This window comes from Thermobia domestica, chromosome 9 (assembly GCF_964235325.1).
Source record: "Thermobia domestica chromosome 9, izTheDome1.hap1.1, whole genome shotgun sequence".
NCBI lineage: Eukaryota > Metazoa > Arthropoda > Insecta > Zygentoma > Lepismatidae > Thermobia > Thermobia domestica.
Window position 1 is genome coordinate 171222020 of NC_137462.1, and position 16146 is coordinate 171238165.

Below are 16146 nucleotides of genomic sequence, written 5' to 3' on the forward strand. Positions count from 1 at the left end.
TTAATTCTTTTTCTTCTTTTATGTCGGTTTGAATATATTTGTCCTTGGTTGAAATAGTTTGTTTTCTCTTTCTGTTTAAAAAATCTTCTAATCTTCGTTTATCCCTTTTTTTCTTACTGGGCGGTTTGTTGCGTTTCTTATTTTTTAGTTGTGCTCTTTTATCCATAATTTATCTTGCTTATTATCCGTTCTCGTGCCATCCTGTACGATACACATTCTTCTGTGTTGGGTGTTTGACATTCCTTATGTCTCAACCTGCACGGTACGCATATGTTTTTATTCCTATCTTCACACTCGTCGCTATTGTGTCTTTTTGAGCCACAGTATCTGCACACTTTTCCATCCTTAGCATCACAGTGCTTCATTACATGGCCAAAATCCTGACAAACGTAGCACTGTGGTACTACGATGAAATCTTTGACTTTGTGTGACTCGTAGTCCACGTATACTCTATCTTTGCTTATTAATACCTTCCTTATACCTGGCGTTACTTCAATCACCAGATGGCATTTCTTTTGTCCTTTCTTGCCTGCTCTAAATCTGGCCTTGATCTTCTTTGCCTCTTCCATTTCTTCCTCTTCAAAATTCTGTTCTATTATGGCAGCTACAATTTCCTCGTCTTTGACATCTGATGGTATGCCGTAGACTATCATTAAAGGGTTTCGCCTCCTAGTCTCTTCGACTCTAAAATCCTTCTTTATTTGTTCTTTGGAGACAATTTTATTCAAATCTTCCTTGGTAGCTGTTTCCAGGAATACCAGGTCTTTTGTTGTTCTCATCCCTGTGATTTTTAGTTTCTCTTTCCTAGGATCTATTGTCTCTGCCAGTCTTCTTACTGTTTGTTTTGTAGTCTCTCCTTCGTTTGGTCTAATTATCAACGCAGGTTTTGTTCTTGCCGTGACTTCCATTATTTTCTTCTCTCTTTCTGTTACCTTTCTTCCCATAACCACTTCCGACCATGTTAGGTTTTCATCCTGTTCCTTTTTTTCATGTGTATCTTCTATCTTCTTTGAAAGCGCCTGTATCGCTTTAACTACAGTTTCTGTATCCGTGCCTTGCTTATTTTCCAATTCTTGTAGCTTTTCTTGTAAGATATGACGTTGTTTTTCCCAGGCGATTTCCGATCTACCAAATGTTTGCTGGATCTGGATCAATTCTTCCTTCAACTTTTCGTGCTTCTTTTCCAAAAATTTGTAGTCCTCTTCTGCTTTCCTTAATTTTCTGGACGTTTCCTGAAGTTGCTGCTTAATTTCATTCCTACTTTCTGTTATCTCTGCTATTTCCGCCTCCAGTCTTTTATATTGTCGGTCTCTGTCTTGCTTGATCTCAAGATCAGTATTTTTAAATAGCAAGAAACTATTATATTCCGAATTTCATGCCTGTATATCGAGTTGTTCAACAGAAATACGTAATTACCAGTATTGAAATCAAACGCCTTTTTCCAGCAGAGAATATGTGAAAATCTAGAGAAGATGCTTCCTGCCTGGAAGATTCTATCAGGAAGGTAAAACTAATACGACAAAGTAGTCTAAATCTATTCTTTCAAAGGAATAATCTGTTTCTGAGATATGCCTGAGTTTAGTACTGGTAATATGTGAAATTACCAAACTCCCCAACGAAATTTTGAACAGTTAGAGATTATGAAAACCTGCTCCAGCAGTGATCAGTCATCATATTAAAAATTATCGCGATCTACTGAGTAGCCTACCCGTGATAATACAGTGTCCAAAATTAGTTTTATTCGTTGTTTGTATAATAAAATATTCCGCCTCTAATTTCTTCCCTGCGGAACCACTTGATTTCGATTGATGACCAATTATGATACAGGAGAGTTATCGCCGATACTTAAGTAGCTTTCGTGTAGAAATTTAATAACAGGCCAGTCTTTCCTTCTCCTGTCCACCGTATTGAATTTGTGTATGCACACTCGTATTGTGAAACTCCTAGATATCTTGTTTTACGTCCAGCAGTTGAAAACAAACACAAAAGTGATATTGGTGAAACTTCTTCCTACTTCATTCTCTTCCAAGGTTGCCAAACATTTAAGACTGTAAAAGCTGCTCTCAAATTAAGAGTTAGTATCGCACCGGAAATTTATCCCAATTCATGGGATAGTTTCTGCATGTTCATGCAGTTTTCAAAATTATAGTGCCTAAAGATTTCATTTTTATATGTATATAAATCTTTGTTATACAGTATATTTGCTTTATACGTTAATTGTAATACAAGAATAATAACATATTATCTCAATAGATATAATGAGTTATCTTGGAATTGTTATTATTTGTGTGATTCATCTTATAAGATCCATTAAATATGTTTACAGGTGGCCGATGTAAAAAATCCAGAACGAACGCTGTTCTCTTCATGGTCAAACTATTACGAGAAGAAATATGGAAAATCAGTTGAAGGCAAGCCTAAGTAAGTATTTGACAGCACAACTTTGAGCGATGTGCTTTGGAATATTTTAGGACATTATTTATCTTTTGAATAGTATTGTTAATGTATAAAATGCAGAACTTAAATTAACATTAGAGAATTTTCAGCAAGAAACAGGAATTTCTATCGAATGATTATTTTATTTAAATTTTATTAGAGAAACAAATTTAAATATTACCAGTGTATAAAGAATAATTAAGTATATACTTTATAATAAAGTATATACACAAGATGTGAAAGTACAACTTAATGTGTAATTCCAAATGCATATATAAAGGTAACCAAGAAAGTTCTGTCGCTACTTTGCGGAGGTCTGTGTTCCATTGGCCCTCACACCGTGAGTTGAATGCGAAAGGAGATAAGCAAAGTTCGATTGTTGGTGTGGGTATATCCAACATACTACCTGGTGTGGCAGTTCAGTCACACCGTGAACTTGTGTAAGGACGGAGTGAACATGGGACCTCCACAGAGCGTCATAAGGGTGTGTATGCTGTATGAGTTCAAACTGGAGTCAGACGCGCTGCAGAGAGGTGGAAGATACGCCAGGTCTTTGGTGAGCGTATCGTGGCTACGCGGACAATACAGCGGTGGTTTAACAAGTTTAAGGACGGTGACGAAACACTCAAAGACGCACCACGTGACGGAAGACCAACACATGTACAAAATGAAGATCTTCAGGCAGCAATTGAGACGAACAGTTGCCAGATATGTGAGCGGCTGTGACTACTGTACAATTCAGTGTGGGTGGATAAACCATTCGACAGCCTCCATCAACTTAGGAAGCACTACAAGTTGGGTCGAAGTGTCCCACATGATTTCACTCCGGGCCAGAAGACAACGCGAGTAGACCCCTGTGTTTCTTTGCTGTCTCGTCTGAGGAACAAGCCATTTCTGGACAAGGTGTTGACATGTGATGAGAAGTGGGTCCTGTACGAAGCTCCACGGCGCCATCATCGTTGGTTAACATCCCGTGAACCGGTTCCAAGACTGCCGAAACCAGCACTGCACCAGAAGAAGATCCTCCTATGTGTTTGTTGGACTGTTCGTGGCATCGTGCATTGGGAACTGCTACCAGCTGGTCAGAGCATCAATGCACCTGTGTACTGTCAGCAGTCGACCCGTGTTCAAGTAAAACTCAAAACTCTGGAGCCAGCACTTCTGAATCGCAAAGGGGTCCTCCTGTTACAGGATAACGCTAAGCCGCGCGTGGCTATTACGACCCGGGACACCATTCTATGCCTTGGATGGAAAACATTATTGCATCCGCCATACTCCCCGTATATTGCACCGTCCGATTATCACCTGTTCCATTCCTTAGACAATCACCTTAAAGGACGCCAGTTCAAATCCCTAGTGGAAATGCCCAATGCACTTTTTACTTTCTTCGCTTCACGGCCCACCAAGTTCTACCACGATGGAATCCATGGTCTTCCAGAACGTTGTCAGAAGATCGTCGATGCTGATAGGGACTACTTTTGATCTTCCAGGTACGTCATAGATGACATATCGATGTTCGAAGGTGGTGGGTGAAAAAGCGACAGAACTTTCTTGGTTACGTCTATAGTTCGAGAGTCAAAGCAAAGCCACCTGACGAAGGCAAACATACTGACCATATTACGAAGGATTACGGTGGCTTAGTGGTAGAGTTCTCACTTTTGGTGCGATGGGAACATGCTTAAATTCCAGGATATGGGGCTTGTGAGAGACAATATCATGCCTGTGGATTTTCCCGTTTCCTTCCACATTCTTATTCTGCCCAATTTTCCATAATTAATCGTTTTCAAAACTCATATTCTTTTTTAGCCTAAATAGCATAACAGTGAGGCGTTAACTACATATTTTATCTGCATTTCACCAACTCAGCTCTAACTTATTTCATATCACAAGCTCCCTTTTATCACATCCTTTCTTTATCGACCCTCATAAGTAATTTCTGTATTATAATAAACTTTTCGATAATTTGTGCTTATCGCTTACAGTTATACGTATATACTGAAACTATGAAAATTTATTGCAACTGTTTGTTAAACGATTATTTATTTGTTTAATATTCTTTGCTGTACAGGGTAGAGACCTGCACGGGCCGGGCTCAGCCCGAGGCCCGAAGCCCGGCCCGCCCCGGGCCGGGCCTTGGGCGGGCCGACTCTGTTATTTCTTAGGGCCGGGCCGGGCCTGGGCGGGCCGACACAGATTTCTCTTTAGGTCGGGCCGGGCTGGGGCCGATTACTGCAATTATTTAATAATTATTGACTTTCGTTAAACGATAATTAGAATAAAGGCAAATGTTGAAGAAGTGTGCCCGTGAAAAATGTTACAAAATGAGACTTTTAAAATTTATCGGGCCCGGGCCAAGAATTTTAAAAACGTTATCGGGCCGGGCCGGGCTCGGGCCGGGCTCGGGCCGAAAATCTCCAAAACTTTTCGGGCCCGGGCTGGGCCGGGCCTAGGTACATTTGGGCTGGATTGGTCTCGGGCCAAAATATTCGGCCCGTGCAGGTCTCTAGTACAGGGTGGCCCAAAAGTAGGTATACACCCCTGCATTGATCAAGTACAATATTCTAGCTTATAGGTTTGTTTCGGCTGTTCCGAGCTTAGGATATAAGTTAAAAACAAGTAATAAAGAAACTAAGTCTACCTGGTGGATAACAATAAGAAGTGATCTAAAATGCAATGAGTTGATCAGTATGGGATTGTACTGTATACCTACTTTTGGGCCACCCTGTATATGACATGCGTTCAGAAACAAAAATATGAAAATAAATTAAGAAATTAAACTTAAAATCATATTTTTCGACTGCTAATTCATAATTACTTTTATGTTTTTCACCTTCCTTGGCAATTCCAATATATTTCTCTCGCGACCCCATGTATGCCTCGACACTGAAGTTGAGAGACAACGGGGCTTGAATCCGGTGCAGTTGACGGATGTACAGACCATCATATAAGAACAATGTTCACAGAATAGATCGTTCCATACCACACTTTCTCGCCTTCAAGATGGGTGGATTGCAGGACAAAACTACCGGCCTTGGCTGAAATTCCACAGAAGAAGCCACTGTAATGACAGTACGGAAAGATTTCATTTTGATTTGATTTGAAGTTTAGCGTATCTTTCAGCAACTGGGCTATATGAGACGGGATTTACTGATTAACGTGGAATCCGAATCACATGAACTCCCGCCCGGAATCAAACGCGGGTCACCTACTCCAAAGGAGTGTACGCTAACCGCTTAGCAACGATGGAGCTCCTTATAAAGATATGAAATCAAGAAGTGACTTGTATTTCTGTATTATGAAAACTCAAATGAGCACTGTTGTTTCTTAGTGCATAGTCATATATATATATATATATATATATATATATATATATATATATATATATATATATATATATATATATATATATATATATATATATATATATATATATATATATATATATATATATTCAGTAAGATACCCATATTATTTAAGCGTGCACAATTTTCTTCCAGAAATCTCTTTTGTTGTCAACGGAACACTCTCCTCTTGCTGGCTCTATCTTAAACGCTGTGATCTGGTTTTATCACATCACGTGATGTATCACCGCATCATATATTACAAACATGATACAACACAAAACACTTATGAAATGTAAGTTTTCGTTAATATTGAGAAGTTGTTATATTTGTGAGCGACATTATATTTGTCACTTAATAATTTGATAGTATCTTCAAATAATTAAATGATATTTTATTGCAGAGTTACTGTTCCTGGGACCGGAAGTGACCACGCTCCTTTTATGTTTTATGCTGGAGTACCTGCAATAGTTGTTAAGTTCATGCCTGATAAGGTAATCTTTTATTTCGAAATATGTATCACAAACAGTTCTAATTTCCCCAAGCATTTATTAAAAAATTAAAACCTAAATCGAGAATAACTACGGCATTTATAAATAATTAGAATATTTAAATTAAACTGAACATATATGTTAAAAGTAGAATGTACAGTGTACCTCCGAAGGGTCTGTAAACAAAAACGTAGTGCGGTTCTTCGTGGCTATGTTGGTAGCGCACACGCATTCAGTTCCCGGCGAAAGGTCATGTGGTGTGGATCCTACATTAAGCTGTAGGTCCTCATATCGTATGTGCTCTCTGGTGAAAAGAACCTTCAACTCAAATCCAAAAGCATGAAATGAGCTATAAGAAGCATTATTATTATTATTATTATTATTATTATTATTATTATTATTATTATTATTATTATTATTATTATTATTATTATTACTCGATTTTCTCGCCATTGCGTTATACATTACGAAGTCTCTATTTCTTTAGGGTGACTTTAATCAGATTTTACTATTATTAGTAAATATTGTTATTAATGATTACTATCAGCGTGCAAAATTTGATCCTATTGACAGCTGTTCTATCTCGAGTAATGTACTGGAAATGAAGTAAAATTAATACACAAGCGATTTGGTCCCCTGAGCTGATATAGTTGTTAAGTTACGGAAATAAAATGTATATTTAGTTTAGTTAAACAAATGAATCTCTCTCTTGTAGTAATGGTTATTAATTGACGAGTTTGATGCAATAAGAGCGTAAGTCTGAAACATGCAGTTGGAGAAAAACGATGTTGAAAATTTAAGTAGTGTTTTTTTTTCTTACATTAACCAATGTAATATGCAGCATTTTATTCCGATATTGAATTGAAATGTTACCAGGAGACTAAACAAGCATGGCAAAAGCCACAAATGCGTTTGATTCCAAAAGGACGTAAACTCGCTTACGCCCTTATTAGATCAAACTCGTCAATTTATATATGTGTCGTATATTTATCATGAGGCTCTTAGATAAAATGTTAAGTCATTTCTAACTTTATAGTTTATGATATAGTAATACGTTTTTACAATCAAAAAAGAGCAAAAAAGAAATGAAATTGGGAAAGGAGGGCAAGAATGACGTAACAGAACGTGTTGGCTGTGTGCGCATCCTGAAGGATCCACAAGTAGTATCCCTGCAAGCTCATCGACTATGCTATCGATGTTCTTATTTGTCTGTCACCACTGTTTTTACAAACTACTGTCAAGTTACTTGCCAGCTCCTTCCGTTCTCCGTGCGGCTTACTAAGAAGGGAAGCAAGAAACTATGACGTTATGGAGCATCCAGTTGGAAATAGCTGTCTCAGATTGACATAATTTAGCTTGACCAATTGTGATCAACTTGCACGACACTACAAAATTTGCCTGAATAAAAATAATAACACGTTGCTCTTTGGCAAGGAACATTCCTTTAAGAAAAAAAAAGTATTATTTCGAAGCAGCGTAGAATAATTGAAGAGTCAAGAACAATGGAGTCGTGACGGATATAATCTTCAGTATTATCGAATTGATGGGATCACCCAGAAAGTACTAAATAGTTATTAGTAGAGACTGGGCGTTCTATTATTGCAAACGCTAATGTTACAGAAGACAAAAATTACATTTCTCCCACTCGCTATCCTTGGCCTGAACTTGCATTCTTCTTACTTTCGAATGTTACGTACACCACATTTTTAGAAGAATCTCATTAGAATTTTGCTGATTTGATTAATAATATTTTTAGTTATTCAAAGAATAGTGCATGAAATCATATGAACATTTTAATTTTTGTGTTCTTTATTTTCGATCGAAACTCTGCATGTCTTTTCCATATTTATGCATTAATTGTCTCTTGAATGTAATTTCAGTATAATGGTTCGTATCCAGCTTACCATACAGGATATGATACAATTCATTATCTGTCCAAGCTGGTAGATCCAGGTTCACATATAATGCAAGGATGCGGAAGAATGACTCTTTTGTTGGCATTGGAATTAGCAGGTGAAGTATTTAAATTTACATCATTCTCTTTTTCCTCTCGAAAGGTGTTAGGTGCATAAAGGGCAGTTCTATATAGTGTACAATCTTATGGTAAAGATGCAACCCTTTAGAGTCGGAATTGGCCGATACAATCCTGTAAATCCTAGTAGTACTTCGAAATACAATCGCTCACATTAATTTTCAGTTTTTATTATGAACTGCCAAAAATAAATTGGATTTGGATAATAAACGGTGAAGTGAACGTAATTTGTAAGGCAAAAGATACGTGGATCATATTGAACTCTGAAAAAAAAAGTGACACAAAATGATAATCAATGCTTGATAACAGGATGTGAAACAGATAATGAACTAAAAATACCTCCCATTAATATTCGGTTTCGATAACACAAACGGTGTTTACTTGTTTCTGTACTATGTAGAGGGCATGGTATGGTGACAAGACATGTACTGCAGATGACAACAGAAGAAAGGTTATGGCAGAGGTGCATAAGTAGCACTAAACGTTGTGAATCAAACGGGTTACATGAACTGTGGTGAATAGGGTAGAAAAGGTAAAGACACAAGTTTCGAGCAGCGGCAATTGGTGATCTATCATCATGCAAAAGGGCGTAAATACGCTAAAATAGCTGAAATATTACGCATCCCCAAGAGTACCGTTAAAGACATTGTCGGAAGGTATAAAAATGAAGATAGAATACAATCCATATCACAAATTGGACAACCCAGGAAATTGTCAGGTAGTGACAAACGTGCTATTCTTCGCAAAATTAAGAACAATTCCAGGCTAAGTGCAGTGAGTATTACGGCATTCCTAAGCTCCGATTTTAGCAGAAACAGTCAGCAGTGTGTCGAGATATTTCATGTTTTATAGTAGGGTACGAAGTAAGAAACCGTACGTAAGTAAAGTCAATAGAAGAAAAGATTTAATTTCGCACGAGAACATGTGGGTAAGTCGGAAGACTGGTGGGAAAACGTCTAAACCAAACACCTCAAATTTACTTTCGTCCACGAATAAGACCTACCCACATGTTTTTGTACGAAATAAAATCTTTTCTTCTATTAACTTTACTTACGTACGGTTTCTTACTTGGTACCCTACTATGAAACACGGAATATCTCAACACACTGTTGCCTGTTTCTGCGATAATGTTCTTGCCTAACTCGGAGTTTTGGAATGCCTTAATACTCACTGCATTTAGCCTGGAATTGTTCTTAATTTTGCGAAGAATAGCACGTTCGTCACTATCTGACAATTTCCTGGGCTGTCCAATTTGTGGTATGGATTCTATTCTATCTTCATTTTTTACCTTCTGACAATGTCTTTAACGGTACTCTTGGGGATGCGTAATATTTAAGTTATTTTAGCGTATTTACGCCCTTTTGCATGATGATAGATCACCAATTGCCGCTGCTCGAAGCTTGTGTGTTTACCTTTTCTACCCTATTCACCACAGTCCATGTAACCTTTTGATTCACAACGTTTAGTGCTACTTATGCACCTCTGCCATGACCTCTCTTCTGCTGTCATCTGCAGTACATGTCCTGTCACCATACCATGCCCTCTACATAGTACAGAAATAAGTAAACACCGTTGGTGTTATCGAATCCGAATATTAATGGGAGGTATTTTTAGTTCATTATCTGTTTCACATCCTCTTACCAAGCGTTGATTATCATTTTGTGTCACTTTTTTTTTTCAAAGTTCAATATGTATCCACGTATCTTTTGCCTTACCAAGTAAGTTTAATTTACCGTTTATTATCCAAATCCAATTTGGCAATTTCTAATAAAAACTGAATACTAATGTGAGCGATTGTATATTCTTTTCCATACACTTCCTTTCTTCACTACTACGGTATATGGGCAGTCACATGCGTTTACAGATGATGATGTATCACAAAACATACCATCAATACATTAATTCGCTCTTAACACATTGAATCATCAGAAACAGCGTTTCTTCACAAGTAGTGTACAATAAAACAGAATACAGTGAAAACATATACAATATAGAATATCTCCACATGTGGTAGAACAGATATTTATGAAGAAAGTGCGAATGATTTCATTGTAAACAGATTATACTTTTTTATATATATACAGTATATAATTTTAAATTGAAGAAAATGATAACTCTTCGGAGTTAGACATTTCTGTTGTTCATCATCCTATAGTGCTTCCTTTTCCTTTTGCGTTTAAATGATCTTTAATATATTCCAAACTCAATATAAATCGAATTATTGTCCAAAGTGTTTCCAAGATTTTTTTCTCTTTCCTTAAAGAAAATTTGTGAAAGGCACGGCAGCTTCAAGGAAAATTTTCTTTTATCTTGTTTTCCAAAATAGTGAAGTGCGTTTTAAAGCATCTAGAGACGATCAGGGTTTATTAAAAACATTAACAGTTACAGCAGAAAGGTGTAAATAGCTGAATTGTCAACCCTGTTGCAAGGGCTTAAGTAATTCTTTTAAAAGCCTCTTAAAATTCATCGATTTCCTAGTCTGCCGTCGAATGTGTGAAGCAACAGAGTAGTCTCCGTCACCACGATCTTTTCTTCCGTTTATGTGTTATGGTTTCAGAGGAAGAATCGAATATGATTCCAACGAACTCTGACTCTGACTCTCACTTAACGACTCATTCTCTAAGACATCGCTTTTATATTCATCAGAAGCTATTGTGGTAAGTGAATTGCTACGATGTATTATTTACTCAGGCATTGTGTTTACGAAATCAAGTTCTTCATCAACACATAGTAACGTGGCCGGGTCGCTATCATTATCTTCATTGGATTCGGAGGAAACACCTGTTGGAACATGTCCGATGGAAGGAAGACTCCTTATGCAAGATCACTAAGTTGCGTACATCAGTGTGAATGGCAACATACGCTTTACACACATATCGTTAATTGAGAACCAGGTTACGAAGTAAGCTCGCAACGTGTAAATAAAATCATGTGTAACCACTTCTTCATCGTAGTTGTAAGTATAAATTATATTCCTATTGGAGACATGGCTTTAATATTGTGTGCAACGGCGGTCACAACTGATTGTATTCCTAGGGTTATCAATGAACGGAAATCTTTGCTTTGAAATTAGTGCAAGAAAAGAAGTCTTGAAGTAATTAGCCATTTTTAAAATCGGATCTCCTCTGTTCTGTGTCTGACTAGATAACTTTTGTTCGCCGCCCTGAATTTTCCAGCTCTTAGTAACAACAACAGTGATCACAAGAATCGAAAATCTAGTTTTATCAACAATGACTTATGATATTTTGTATTAGATATAATACAAACAAGAACAGGAAAAGTAAAATTCAAACATGTTTCATGGTTTTTGGTATACTGAGAACAGTTAAGCGCAAAATTGTTGAACTTTATGTATGTAGTATATCATTGTATGTGAATGCTCTTCCCGAAAGCAAGTTTTATATTTGTTTGGATTGATGTTTTGCGTTCCTTTCGCCAATGAGGCTCTATGAAGCATGTATCACTGTTATCAATACGTACTGTGGAGGGGGGGCGAGGGGGGCAATGGCCCCGGGCACCGAAGGGGCGAAAAATTCGAGAGAAAAAAGGGGAAAACGAGTAGAAAAATTACTTGGAATATATGTATGGGGGCGCCGTCGTATACTCTCGTCCTGGGTGCTGATTTTCCACGGCACGGCACTGATCAACATATGAAATTCAAGTAGATGCTGTTCGTAATTTGGCTATCAGAGATATTTCGGAAGATGTAGGCATTATCAGCATTGTGACACGTAAAGCGGTTTTGACCGAAAACTGAACATGCGCATTGCAGCAAAGTTCATGTGTATTAACCAAGAACCGAAAAGTGAACAATGAAAATCGATGAGCAACTGATTCAGAATGCCAATAGTGATAAAAAATATTTTGAAATCCGTCGCAACAGGAGATGAGACCTGGGTTTACCGTTACAACGTCGAAATCAAGCCTCAGTAATCACAATCGGTAAGGAAAAATTCGGCCTAGGAAAGAAAACGCGGATGAGTCGATCAAGTTTAAATCTGCTCTTGGTAGTTTGCTTTAATTGTAAAGGCATAACCCATCAGAAGTACGCTCCGCGTGGCCAGGAAATGAATCAGTAAGAATTATGAAGATTTTGTTGAAATCCGTGCGCCGGAAGAGACCTCATATGTGGTTAAAGCAGAATTGGTTATTGCACCACAACCATGCACCAGCTATGACGATAAAGCAAACAATCGTTGTATCCCAGCCACATTACTTCCCTGATTTGCTCCAGGACACTTCTTCCACTTCCCAAAGTTCAAGTCATCCTTGAAAGGACGTCGTTTCGACACATTTGACAAGATCAAACAAATTGGACGGGTGAGCTGTATTTCGCACCTAGTAAGTTTTCCAGGACTGAGAAAAATAGTTGACTCGATGTGTTCACTAGTCAAGGACAGTACATTGAAGTCCACAAACTTGAATAAGTTGTATTTGTGATAATACATTTTCCTGACAATAATCCGCTCTTCTTTTAATCAAATCTGCTTTTCTTTTCTTACCTATTTGAAAAAATCTTGAATACTACGTTATCTCGTATCTTGTTTTACGCCATATTTGATTTTTAGGCCATTAATTTTCATGGTATATAATTTTTGTTTTGTTTGAATTTAACTGGAATTAATGAAGTGATTGTTTAGAGGTTTCTTGAAACTAAGTTAAATATCTTCGATATTCCTGTATTCCATAACAAAAAACCTTCTTATACAATATAAAGGCCGATATTCTACGATTTTTTTATGCAGTTTTTGTCAGTTTGATTCAATGCCTTATATTGCAGTACGAATCATAAAATGAAAACTGTCATCAGTTTCTGAGCAAGAAGTTCTTTCTACTTCTTCTTCTTCTTCTTTTTAGCAAGAATTCTTCCGAATCTCTTCATCGCTTGAGTCTTTTACGGCTACATCCCTCTGTTTACGAGTAAACAACGTAATGTGGTCATATTAAACCACCGGGGACGTCTTAGCGACAAGTTAAGCTTTTTGTGTTTAAAATCGCGTCATCACGTAGAATTACCATGTGAAGCAGAAGACAACACGCCTGTCATTGGCTGTTGATGACTTCATATTCTTGAAAGCACTCGGCTGTTACCATGTCTAGTAAACAAAGAACTACCCACAATATTTTACCAGTTGTTACCTGATTAAGGAAGTTCAGTGTGTGCGCTAAATTGTAATACAGCATTAACTCCATAGGATTCCAAGTCAATGTGGAAAAACAAGTAGGTGGAACCAAGTCGGAAGTAACAGCGTCGAGACTGTAGTATATACTGCTACGCCCACCTCAAAAAGGGTTTAAAAGTTAATACGTATTATTTTTTAAGTAATATATAGCCTATTTTTAAAAAGTGAAAAAAGAAATCATTCGCTTTCAAAAGTTGTATTCATAATTACCAAGTCGACATCTTACCGACTTCGCTACTAAGCAAGCTTCGCTTTTTTTTAAAAAAAAATTTTCGTGTGTAGCGATATTAAGTCCTTAGTAGAAGAATTTAACTTCTTTTCTAACAGAGAAATTGTGGGGTAAATACCACATGTAGGGATAAAAAAAAAAGTTTCATTTTAGTATTGTATGTGTGTAACGAACCGCCATTATACAGGTGTTATCGTGTTCAATTCTTTGTTATTTATTATTTTGTGATTTTATTTTATTTTTGTGTTGATATTTCTTATTTTGCAGCCTTGCATTTTCGGAACGATTTGTTTTGACAAGTTCGGTAATAGGAAGAAAAGGAAGGAAACTTTTATATTATCAGAAATAGAACGAAGAAATAAAAAAGAAAGAAGAAAAATCAAACCCGATCGAAGAAAGGGGAAAACAAATATCTACATAGAATTGAAAGGAAAACACATTCAGTATGTAGGGTTATTGGCGAGCCAGATAAATCAGATCTACGCAAAACTAAACACAACTCTTCAGGTGAAGATATTGGACTTGGAAGATAATTATACAGACTGAAAACGCGTAATTAATCAGCAAACTTGCACTTAGATCTTCTGACCTAAATTTACAAAACTATGAAATTAATCTGAAGAAAATTGCTGTGTTATCTAAAAACCTTATTTACATTAGGACTTTGAATTTAACATTTTGTTTTAGTATTGGACGAATAGAAAATAACCATGAATAAATAATTAAAGAGTTTTCAGTTATAGTTTAGCATAACCATCCAATTTAGTAACTTAGGTATCGGTTGTAAGTCGCAGAAATAATTCTAAATTGACTGCATTCTTTTTAAAGTTTCATTGTAAAGTTATTTGCTGGCCGCAGATTTGATTTCTTTAAACAGTAAGCACATATCAAACTTCAAATGTTCCATAACTGAGAAATATCCGAATTACAAGTATGTGTTCTGTTTAGTCTTGATAGCGTAAGATTATAAATCAATCTACCCACCGTTCGTGAAATTAATATTTTAATAAAACGCATTTCCAATATACCTATATATTAGATCACTTTACACTCTTGAACGTATATGATACCCAACGATGATGGATTTTTTCTGGTATTTATATATTGTTTTGTAAACTGTCTGATATTCGAAGCTGTAACAAGAGTCAAATTTGAGTTGTGAAAGCAATTATATTATTTTTGTTTCAAATCAGTTAACTTGAAGAACGGAACTAGAAGGTGTCTTATTTACGATTCTTTTCCAGGGATATCTACAGATTCATTCTGTGAGACGATTTTATTCTAATTAGTTATTACCATGTCTGATCAACTGAGTGTTGTCAATCAAAATTGGAGATAACTAAACAGAATAAAATTCGTAACTCTGCGTAAACTTCCTTTCTACGTTTATTACAGCACGGATGGTTTAGTGATTTACAGTATTGAAGCTTAAAGTCTTTAAGTAGCATATTTAATCACCGAATTAATACAGTTAATCTCGGATTGTGACATGCACCATTAATGTAACTGTTGTGTTATTTAAAGACAGAATAAGATATTGTAAATGTTTAATAACAGTTAAGTTTCTTTACCGGTATGAGAGATTGCGGCCGAAAAGGAGTAGTAAAAGTATATTAAGTCTATCCATTTATGTTAATAGCCATGAATAGTGAATAGTAATTACGATATAGGAATGGTTCTGTACTATATTAAAATTTATACTATGTTATCATTGTAAGATTTGTTTAGAATGTTCAAGAATATTTAATATGTTCCTTCAGTCCGCTTGATCTGCTCATTGAATATATTAATTGCCTTTTTTCTTAATTGTTTTCACTGATTAAAATTTACAAATTTAGTGTAGTAGCACTTTCCAGTTCTTCTTTTCTTATAAGAATAATAAAAGCTTATATTATACGTGCGAAACGCTATTTCATGGCACTTTTCCACTGCAATAGTAGCACTTTATACATGTTATAATATCAAATAATGAAGTGATACAATAATATTTGCTGATGTTTCTAAATAAACACATTTTGTTGCAGAAACACCAATCATTCCTATGGACGTTGTTGGATACGTAGATGCCATAAACAAAGCATTTTATTCATTGAAATGTGACCATGTTGACCAAGATATCAAAGGCATTGGACTCAGCCTAGGTGAGCATTAGATTTTTTCTGTTCTTTTATCATTAGATATATTAACTACATAGGGAATTCTCACGAAGGATCCATGTTTTGTAGTAGGCTTGTTAAAATCATAAAATTATAATTGAACATGAGAAATTCCAAGTAAATTCGTTTATGTTTTGTATATGAATTTACTACTGTACTTAATACTTCTACTATAAGACAAATTATCAAAGTTACTTGTGAATTTGCCAGTTGGATGAAATGCGACATTGTGTTCTAACTTCTGAGACAAAACTTCACAAATTCTGTGTTTACGCTTA

General features: G+C 36.2%; 2 protein-coding genes across 3 annotated transcripts in view; one reads left to right on the forward strand and one right to left on the reverse strand.

Moving 5' to 3' along the window:
- Positions 1 to 16146, forward strand: part of LOC145695207 (N-acetylated-alpha-linked acidic dipeptidase 2-like) — a gene marked incomplete at its 5' end in the record, with an annotated part of 124738 nt that overhangs the window by 97851 nt on the left and 10741 nt on the right. The window contains 4 exon segments of the mRNA XM_081772193.1: positions 2327 to 2421; positions 6181 to 6271; positions 8149 to 8281; positions 15737 to 15853. Of these exon segments, the coding sequence (XP_081628319.1) occupies positions 2327 to 2421; positions 6181 to 6271; positions 8149 to 8281; positions 15737 to 15853 (436 nt within the window).
- Positions 138 to 16146, reverse strand: part of LOC145695210 (uncharacterized) — a 135647-nt gene continuing 119638 nt past the window's right edge. The window contains exons 2-3 of one of the 2 annotated variants that reach the window (XM_081772199.1): positions 5267 to 5494; positions 138 to 2376 (exon numbers count right to left, since the gene is read on the reverse strand). In XM_081772199.1, coding sequence (XP_081628325.1) covers positions 159 to 944 — 786 coding nt within the window. In that variant the 5' untranslated portion in view covers positions 945 to 2376; positions 5267 to 5494 and the 3' untranslated portion in view covers positions 138 to 158. Of the gene's footprint in view, positions 2377 to 5251; positions 5495 to 16146 lie in introns of both variants that reach the window. The other variant, XM_081772198.1, reaches the window with a different exon arrangement.